The 10245-nt window shown below is 40.7% G+C and overlaps 1 protein-coding gene across 1 annotated transcript; it reads right to left on the bottom strand.

Moving 5' to 3' along the window:
• Positions 1 to 413: 413 nt before the first annotated feature.
• LOC148139312 (putative G protein-coupled receptor 139) lies at positions 414 to 3399 on the bottom strand. Its single transcript, XM_087980836.1, has 2 exons — positions 3333 to 3399; positions 414 to 1363 (listed from the first exon to the last, which is right to left on the bottom strand). Exons 1-2 carry the CDS (start codon positions 3397 to 3399, stop codon positions 414 to 416), a joined length of 1017 nt encoding a protein of 338 aa, XP_087836962.1.
• Between the last annotated feature and the right edge of the window lie 6846 nt (positions 3400 to 10245).

Below are 10245 nucleotides of genomic sequence, written 5' to 3'. Positions count from 1 at the left end.
TTCTGAGGTAAATAAAATGAGAGAAAAGAGTGTTGCAAAACAAAACTGAAATGAGGCATGCAGAATATGAGAGACCTCATTTCCAATACAACACCAAAACTAACGAATGGCCCAGTAGTTAAATTTGGTGCTACCTTTTGATGGAATGCAATCTCCCTAATTCAGTTCATCGTGTTGATTTTTTGGGCATTTTCCTTTATGTCTGTGGATTCTGTAATGATGTAACATTCTCGAACAAATTGTTCATTATGCTTATCTCAGATGAAGGTTAAAACTTTTGTCTCGATATTACAGCAATCCAAAAGAAAACAACATCCAATGCAAGCTAAGCCTGCACTGCTGCACTGCAGCTTACACTCAAAAACATTTTTGATTTCAATCAGTTGATGAATATTTATTGTTCAATGTTGCACTCATGAAAACAGCTTTGTATGGTATTGTTTAGATTGCCATAAATTCATTCTGAAAGTGAAGACACCGTTCACTGAAGCCAGTGGGTATTTTACAGCGCGAATAAACTGGTCCCTAAACTTTGATTGAGTAACTCCATACATAAACGTATTTGTGCTGCAACTCAGATTCAGCAGCATATATCCAATTCTTTCAAATATACGCAACCTGTCATTGTAATATCTGGGATCAATTGCTGCAATTTTATAATATAAGAAATTTATTACATAGGGTGACCACAGCAGTATGAAGTTACTAGATATGGCAAACAGTAAAATCATTGACTTTCTTCTGCTCTCCATCTCAGGATCACTGCGCTTCTCTTCTGTGTTCTGACTCCTCAATCCTTTACGAATCTGATTCGCCACTAAAATGTATCTGACTGTCAAAATATTGAAGAGCAAAACTAAAATGAATGGCAGTAATGGTGTTAACACTTTATCAATCCAATCAAAAACCATCCATCTGAGTTCAATATAGTAGCTGGCCTTCATTTGACAAGACCACTGTACATTGTCAACCACAATCATCGGTTCCCGTGTAATGAAAATAGGAACATTTTTTAGAAAGAAAAGAATGCAGGTTGTTGAAAGAATGACAGCTGCTGTTTTCACGGTACAATATGTCAGTTTCAGTTTCTGGCAACAAATGGTCACAAACCGATCAGCGGAGAATGTGACAGTGAACCAGACAGAACAGTCTGAACTCACAAAAAGTAGAAAATCAAGCATAATGCATGCAGGCGTCAGGTGCAGGAATGATCCCTGGTAAAAGTACTGATTCAGGTGATTGAATGTAACATCAGTGATGATGACCATAAGATCCGCTGTTGCCATGGCCACCAGGTAATGACTGGTGCATCTAGAAAGGCCGCACTTTCCTTGGGACAGGATCACAATTGCCAGTGCATTAACTGTTAGAGGGAAAACTGAAAGTAGTTTAGATATTGTAAGTGGTACAACCTTTGATTTGAAGCGAGATGGCTAAAGGGTGGTCAGGAACAGTATTGAAATGTAAAATGAATTTTAGTTGTCATTTCATCCTTCATTACGCTGCATCCCTCAACCAAAATAGTGGAAGAGTGGTGTTGAAGATGAAGTATTGCAAAATGGCTGCGGTGGTGCAAAATGAACAGTTGAATATGTTACTGCTGCATACAGAATCAGTTTAATCTTGTTATATTGGCTTAATTAACAGCATTCCTTGAATGGAAGAATAAAAAGAACATGAGGAGTGCAGCAGAGTGTAAATTTCACATCCGTGTTCCCAAAAATTACCATTCTATTCTCCTCGACACGGAGCGGTGGATATCAATGTTGCAATGACACATTTTAACATTGTCACAAAGCAATCTGCCACAGAATGGCATCTACATTACAAATATTCCACCCATGGATTTGGTATCATTAGATTTCATAATCCTAATTTAGGTGATAGTCTATTCTGATACAATGTCCCACAAGAATATAGGAATAATGGCACTTATGATAAGAGATCATGTCCTCGCCCTATCAACAGGTAGACCTGGAGTTGAGGACTTAACGCATTTACCAAAGGAGATAACCATTATGAAACTGAATTGTAGTGTAAGATTAATGAAATGTTTACTATTCATCCTGTCTATGACCCTCGGCCTCCGTACACTAGGGAAAATAGCTCCGGAGTGTGGCGCAGGAAAAGCACAGCAGGTCAGGCAGTTTTCAAGGAGCATGTCAATTTTCCTGCTTTGGATGCTGCCTGACCTGCTGTGCTTTTCCAGCACCACACTCTCGACTCTAATCTCCAGCATCTGCAGTCCTCACTTTTGCCTGGAAAATAGCCTCTGCCAATTCAGAGTCTGTATAAAACTCAAACTCTCCAACCCCGGTGATATCCTTGTAAATCTTTTGTACACCCTATCAAGCTTATCAACATGCTTCATATAACAAGGAGACCACAGTTGCAACCAGGGAAATGAAAAATGACCCAATCAATGTCCTGTACAGCTGCAAAATGATTTCCCAATTCCTATACTCTATGCATTGACATGTAAAAGTACATGTACCAAACAACTTCTTCACTCTCCAATCTACCTGCGACTCCTGCCCTGCACTGATTTGCCTTTCCGAAATTTAGTACCTGACATTTATCTAAATTTGTGGAAACCACTGTTCGAATCATGGATTATCTTCAAGACTGCAAAAACAGACGCAGTACTGGTGATACGTTAGTGAATGATTTTACCTGTTTTCCATTCATGTGACTTCCTGGAATTAGGAAATATCAGTGTTTCTTCTTAACTACTCATTGAAAGAAAAGCCTTAATTGTTCAGCAAAATTAAAGGGGAAATTACTGTGTTAAACAAGTAAAGGTTTCCTTACATGTCATCAGCTCACTGTAACCACCCACATAAGGTCTAGTCAAAACTTACAACAATCCTGACAATGCATGTCTGATGATGGCAATGCCAACTGAAACACAATGAACCCGGTTCTACATTGGCAAATACTTCGAGACAAATATAAGCACGTTGACATGATATTCCACTGCACTGATTTATGTAACATTTACAAGTTCTGCTAAAGGCAGGCAATGGCCGAACTAGACTATTAATCCAGAGACCCTGGTAATGTATGTGAGCCAGGATTGAATCCTCATGTCAGATGGTGCAATTTGAATTCAGTGAAAATAAAAATCTGCGATTAAGTGTCTACCGACCACCATGAATCCAATGTTGATTGCTAGGAAGAACGTCATCTGATTCCTTAATGTCCTTACGGGAAAGAAACTACCATCCTTTTCTGGTCTGACTGAGACGTGACTCCAGATCCACTCTGAAACGTTCCCTTTTGGTCTAAGCAGCAATGACCACAACCTATGCATAATTAAAAGCAAACCTTACCAGGAACGCCAATAACAGCAATAGTAATGTAATATACTTCATTGGCAATGATAAACAATCGCAGCATTTTACATACGAAGGTTTTGTTCCTGGGTAATGCAACTAAAACCTTTGAATTGAACATAGTATTAAGGCTTTCATAAAATGTTTTATAATCTGTTGGATTCCCAAGCGAATATTAATGTTGCATCATTGTTATTCCTGACTGATCGGGGAATATATATTACCACAGAGATAAAAAGTCCCTGTTGCATTTGAATTATTCAGTTCTGAGACTGCATAGGTAAATACCAAAGAGAAGGCATGTAGCCTTAACAACCCGACAACTGGACAATTCCTATGAGCAATGGATTCCATAAATCATAGAGTCACAGAGTGAAACAGGACAGAAACAGGCTCTTTGATTAAGCTCATTCGCGCCAACCAGACATTTCAATCTGACCTTGTCACATTTGTAGTTACCCCATATGCCTCTAAATCCAGCCTATTCATGTCCCCATCCAGATGCCTTTTCAATGTTGTAATTTTACCTGCCTCCATCACCTCATTGGTAGCTCGTTCCATACATGGACCAGTCTCTGAGTGACAAAGTCGTCCCTCAGGTCCATAAAGCAAGACAGCCTCCTTGACTTGGCAGTGGACGGGAATTGCTGGATCATGGATATTTTTCCTGATCAACATGCAACGTGGCCTTGGCTCATTGGATAGACCCTAGACTTTCCTGAAAAACTTGCAGTTATTTAGTTCAGACTTCACTAAAGCAGGGCATTTCTAATCGAAAAAGATTGAGCCAATAAAATTGAATTTTTCTTAATCATTTCGATTCCATCAAGCTTTTTCCCGATGCTTTTACTTCAGTCAGTAACAACTGAATCAACTGTTTCTCATAACATGCTGGAACAGATGTTATGTCCTTCATCTCTACAGGTCCCCTACTATGATGTGTCACCTTGGCCGATGTCCTTTGCAAACTTCAGGGTAAGAGTCGAGAGCAAATTTGTGAAAGACTGAAAGAAAGACAGACGTGTGCATTTTAATTTCTTCAAACTGATTGTAGTTTGTAGATTCTCAATGATAATTTGATGGGTATGTTTTTGTTTTTGGTATTTATATATATAGTAGATGTTTGAAGATTCAGTCTACAGTGTTTGACTGTCATTTAAAGGAACAGTTTGTTTTGCTTCTCATTACTGAGTTCACTGGAGTTCGAACGCATTTTTTATTATTCAGGTGTCCATAGTTCCCGGTGGTCTCAGAAGGTTGCCTGTGATCAGGTCAAGCGCAGCGATCCCGTGTGCATTTGATTACCCAGCAGTGACAGAAATCGATCGTTCTCTGGTAAAAGAGCAGTCCCAAACCGGGAACCAGATGTTTGCCCAGGTGTTTTCTCCAGTCACAGAAACCCAGGCAATGTGAACCTTGAATATAAAGATAGAAGGGAATTAGACTAGATTCCCCACAGCGTGGAAACAGGCCCTTTGGCCCAACAAGGCCACACTGACCCTTCAAAGAGTAACCCACCCAGATCCATTTTCTCTCTGACTGATGCACCTAACATTATGGGCAATTTAGCATGGCCAATTCACCTAACCTGCACATCTTTGGACTGTGGGAGGAAACCTACTCAGACACAGAGAAAATGTGCAAACTCCACACAGACAGTCGCCCGAGATTGGAATTGAACTTGGGACCTTAGTGCTGTGAGGTAGCTGTGCTAACCACTGAGCCACTTTGCCACCATCGAGAGGGCACTGGACAAACAAACCATGTTCATTGTTAATAAAAGACGTCAGGCAGAGAGATGAAGGGGAATACCTCATTAGGATGAAGATTACTAACAGTGGGAATGAAACACTTTTCAACACTAGCAATATTTCTGTGACACGCGTTATTTGACGTAGGTGCTTCATTCATTTAAGGGGCTGTTGATTTTCTTTTCATTCATGTGTGTGATATGATCCAACATTAATTGAGTATTCATAATTTGCCTCTCAAAAATGGTCTGATTTTCCTTCCTACAACATGGCCCTTTCTGGAGATTAGAGCAGCCACCTTGAGGTTAGAAGGTGTTATCAATACTGTGACACAGCACCTCTGTTTCTGTGGCGACCTCCTTCCAAGTCTGAATGGTGCATGGCTTTGAGGGGAACTTGGTGCCCTCATGTATCTGCTAGTCTTGGACTCTTTATGTTTACGCACTGGTGACAAAGGACTAACAACGTCTCTTCTTCAGGCAGCTGAGGAAATTTGGCATGACAGAGAATACCGATGCCAACTTTTATAGGTGCACCATCAAGAGAATTCTGTCTGGATTTGTCACTACCTGGTTTGGCAACTGTACCATTCAAGATTGTCTAAGGTTACAGAGAGTGGTGAACTCAGCCCGGACAATCACGAAGGCCAAACGCTCATCCATAGAGTCCACACACCAGGCCCGCTGTCAAGGCAAGGCCGCCAGCATTCTCAAAGATCCTTCCCACCCTGGCAATGGTTTTTTTACAAACTCTACTATCGGGGGGAAGGTACAGGAACATGAACACACACACACACCAGCAGTTTCTACCCTACTGTTGTTAGAACACTGAATGGACTCAAAAACTCTTAACATTCGTCTGTACCGGTGTTTTAGTTTTTGCTGCTATCTATTACTTACTTGTCTATGCTATTTAACTCTGTGATCTGCCTGTATTGCTCACAAGACAAAGCTTTTCGCCGTGCCTCGGAGCACATGACAATAAATTCAATTCAATTCAATTGCCCTTCATGAAACAGAAAGTAATGGGTTGGTAAGCAAAGTCACGGCACTGATATTTGGGGCTCACCACTGCTTAGAGGCCTCCGTTTGGAAACACAACCCTCCACAACCACCTTCTGTCTTCTCCCTTCAAGCCAATTTTGAATCCAATTGGTTAACTCCCTCTGGATTCCATGTGATCAAAACTTGCTGAATAGTTTACCATGCAGAACCTTGTCTAACACTTTACTGAAGTCCACATAGACAATGCGTACTACTCTGCTTTCATCAATCTCTTGGTCACTTCCTCAGAAAATACAGTCAAATTAGTGAGACACAACTTCCCACACACAAAGCCATGTTGACTCTTTCTATTCAGTCTTTGCCTTTACAAATACCTGAAAATCCTGAACCTCAAAATCGCCTCCAACAACTTGCCCACCACTGATGTCAGGCTCACTAGTCTAACTTCGCTGGCTTTTCCTTACCACCTTTGTGAAATAATAACATCACATTAGCCAAACCCCAGTTTTCAGGTACCCCACCTGTGGACATCGATAATGCAAATATCTCAACAAGGGGTCCAGCAATCACTTCCCTAGCTTCCCACTTATTTGCTGCATAATTCCGAGTCTCTGACCTGCACTGGTAGCTATCATATTTATATGGCTAGTCGATTCAATTCTTGGTCAATGGGAATCAGTTTAATTGGTAACATCTACAAGGCAGACCCAGAGGCTACTACTGGCCTTAGTTCAATGTGCAAAGTGTATTGCAACTTTCAAAACAGCCTTTGGAAATTTAATTCATTTTTCCTATGATGCTTGCAAGGCTGAGAAATGGGAGCCACATTGACAAGTGAGACATTCTGAAAAGAGGAAAAATCCTAGCGTGTGGTTAACAAGTGTCAATACGAGACCATTGCCTTCACATTGTTGGTTTTCCCCCGCTAATTAACACACCGTTCCAGTGATGAACTGGGAGGGGACCTACACAATCAATCATAAACCATGTGAAAGGTTCTTCAAATGTGAGAATTGGCAACAAAGGTGCTGGTTTCATTATCACCAGTGGCATATTTGACATGTATGCCAAACCTTTACCACATCCTTGTGCAGTCCATGCCAAAACAAAATGCTTTTGTACCTTGGTGACATCCTATGGATAATTCATGTGCTACCCATAACAGGTCCTGTCTGAATGCTACCAGGAACACAATCTGGTGCATTTCACCCGTTTCTCCTCTGCTTTAACCTGCTGTGATTTCCATTTTCATCTGAGGATTCTATCTCTCAGATAATACCCCTGAGGAATACATCCTGATTCCTTTTATGAGTATGCATATTTTTCCTGCACCATTACATCAAGCAGGGTGTCTGCTAACAAATCTTCAACTCGTTCGTCTTTCTCTTTACTTTTGTTTCGCTTCTTGCTGTGATTTATGATAGTAGGATATTGTTACTACACAGTCTGGAAAAAATCAAGGGCATTTTCCTCTTACCTTCTCCATTCCCTATTCTTCCTTTGGTTTCTCCATAACAAGGTTTGTCACTCCAACCTTGGATCCTGCTAAATTGTTCCCAGCAACGAACTGTATTCCTGGGACTGACACTTTGTCAATCACTCTCACTGTTACTTCCCCAGTCTGGCTTTGGATCTCCAACCTGACTTTACTCAGAGGAAAACTAAATTTCTGTCCACCTATTCCACAAATTAACACCGTCTCGACTAACATGTCAGAAACAGTGCAAAAATGTTAATCTTTTATTATCAGAGACTGATTAGATCCTGTATATCTCAAAATAATAACTTCTTTCCCTTCTACCCCTGTTCTTCCTGAAAACACTTTACCCACAGAGGCGAATTCTTTCTGGAGATCGGGCACTAACTCAATCCCCAGCCCTTGCCTAGGCTGTACATTCTTTTGCAGCTCCTTGACTTTTCTTAGGGTGTCCTCAATTACTTGCATTAATCCCAATGGCTTAACCTCTTTTTCCACATTTTTTTACCACAGTGCCTTCCTTCAACAACCAGCACTGTGACTTTACGTGTCCCAGCTTACCACAGTGGAAACACCTGAGGCCTTTCACCACCTTTTCACCGTCTAGGGCTTCTTTTGACATTCTGTGTGAAGCTATTACAAGTGCGCTCTAATCTTTGTTTTCTTCTGTAGGATCGCCTATTCTCCCAATTTCTTATCCTCACAGGATTAAATTCCTGTGTGAAGCTAATTTTTTGCCTGATGCATCAATGCACAGTCATCTGCCATCTCTGCCGCTCTTTTCAATTCTTGTACTTTCTGTTTATCCACATGAATTCTTATCATCTCTGGAAATGAGTTTTTTAAACTCCTCGAGCATAATAATCTGTTTTACAGCCTCATAAGTCTATTTTTAAGGCCCACACCGTTCTATCAAAATTACCATGTTTTATTCTTTCGAACTCAACATAAGTCTGACCTGTTTGTTCCTTTATATTTCTGGGCTGCTGTGTGTATGCGTGTGGGACCAATTCAAAAGCATTCAAAATAGACTGTTTTACATTTGCACCATCTCTTGATCCCTCATCTGACAGCACTGCAAATACCTCACTAACTCTGCTTACCAACTTAGTGTGAACTAGCATCACCCGTAAATTCTCTGACCGCTCCATCTGCCCAGCCAATATTTCAAATGAAATAAAGAAGGCTTCGACGTTTCCCATCAAAATGTGTCAATGTTTTAACATATTTGTATACATTACTACCTTCTTTCTTTCCATCCTGTTAACTTGACTTTCCTGACGAATTCGCAACTTCTGAAGTTCAAATTTTCTCCCTCTTCCTCTTCCTTCTCTCTCTTTCCCTCCCCCTTTCTCTTTCCTCCCTCTCTTTTTGCTCAGCCAAGAACCTTCTCTCATTTTTATTTTCCACGTCTCATTTTCTTCTGTCTCTCTTTCTCAGTCTCTTTCTCTTTCTTTACCTTCTAACTCCATTTTCCTCAACAGTGATTTAAGTTTTTTCTAACTCTACTGCACTTGTCTGTTTTTGGTGCACCTCAGTGCTCGACCAATGCCATTACAATTTCAGCTTTCCATTTGTCCCTGGTTAAACCCAATTCTAAGCTATTCGCTAATTCAAATGTATGTCCTTTGTCTGTCTTTCTAAACTTACTAAAAATTCTTGGCAAATTTTGGGACGCATCTTCAAACCCCAGAACATCTTCAGGAATCTTAAGACACATGTCTCTCACTCTCAATTTAACTAACCACAAGAAACCAAAATTAAACAAATTGTCTCACCTGCGTTTTATTTAAAGAGCTGGGACACGAATCAGCAAGTGTTTAAATCTGCTGAAATATTTCGTACCCCAAATCTGATCAAATCTGTCCAAATCTCAGACAGAATCTGTCTAAACCTCTACAAATCTATCCAAATCTCGGACTGAGCCCCCAAACTCTTACGACATGGCGATTAATCATTCTGTTATTTAAACTGAACACCCAAAAAAACTCATGTCGCCTCATAATCTTGTAAAATATGAGTGCCAGAGAACTCCCAAATTCCACTATTTAAAGAAAATAATATAAATTTAGTCTTTAACTCTAAAAGTGAACAATAAACAACTATTCACAACACCAAGCCCTCCCTTTCTCTTAAGGTTCCAATAAGAACCTTATTAAAATTGCATCAACTTAATTTCCGAAGAACAGGAGAATCGATGTTTCAGGCATAAGGAATGAGGCTTGTAGCCAGAGGGCTGAGACTTAAACGGGAGCAAGGTGATAGGTCGGAGAGGACGGTGAAGTGAATGGATGGGAAGGATGATGGATAGGTAAAGAGGATGGTGCCAAGCAGCAGGCTTGGTACTGGCATAAGATAGGGAAAGGGGAAATGAGGAAACTGGTGAAATCCACATTACTGTACTCATATCTGCATGCCTTGACACCGCTCTGTCCCCTTAGTTCAGGAACTCCCTAACTACGTTCAGGACACCATCCACACCCTCCGCCCCCTACATATTTTTATTTCCCGTGCCCCCTACGCCTTATCTTCACCATGGACATCCAGTTCCTGTATACATCAATCTGCCATGATGAAGGTCTCCAAGTCATCCGTTTCTACCTCTCACGCTGTCACAACCAGTATCCTTCCATTGACACCATCATCTGCTTGGTTGAACTGCTGCTCACAATAAACAA

This window comes from Chiloscyllium plagiosum, unplaced genomic scaffold, assembly GCF_037043375.1.
Source record: "Chiloscyllium plagiosum isolate Xiang-an unplaced genomic scaffold, Cpla_swu_hap1 HiC_scaffold_38, whole genome shotgun sequence".
NCBI lineage: Eukaryota > Metazoa > Chordata > Chondrichthyes > Orectolobiformes > Hemiscylliidae > Chiloscyllium > Chiloscyllium plagiosum.
The sequence above is the reverse complement of the archived record's forward strand: the minus strand, read 5'-3'. Positions and strand labels throughout refer to the sequence as shown.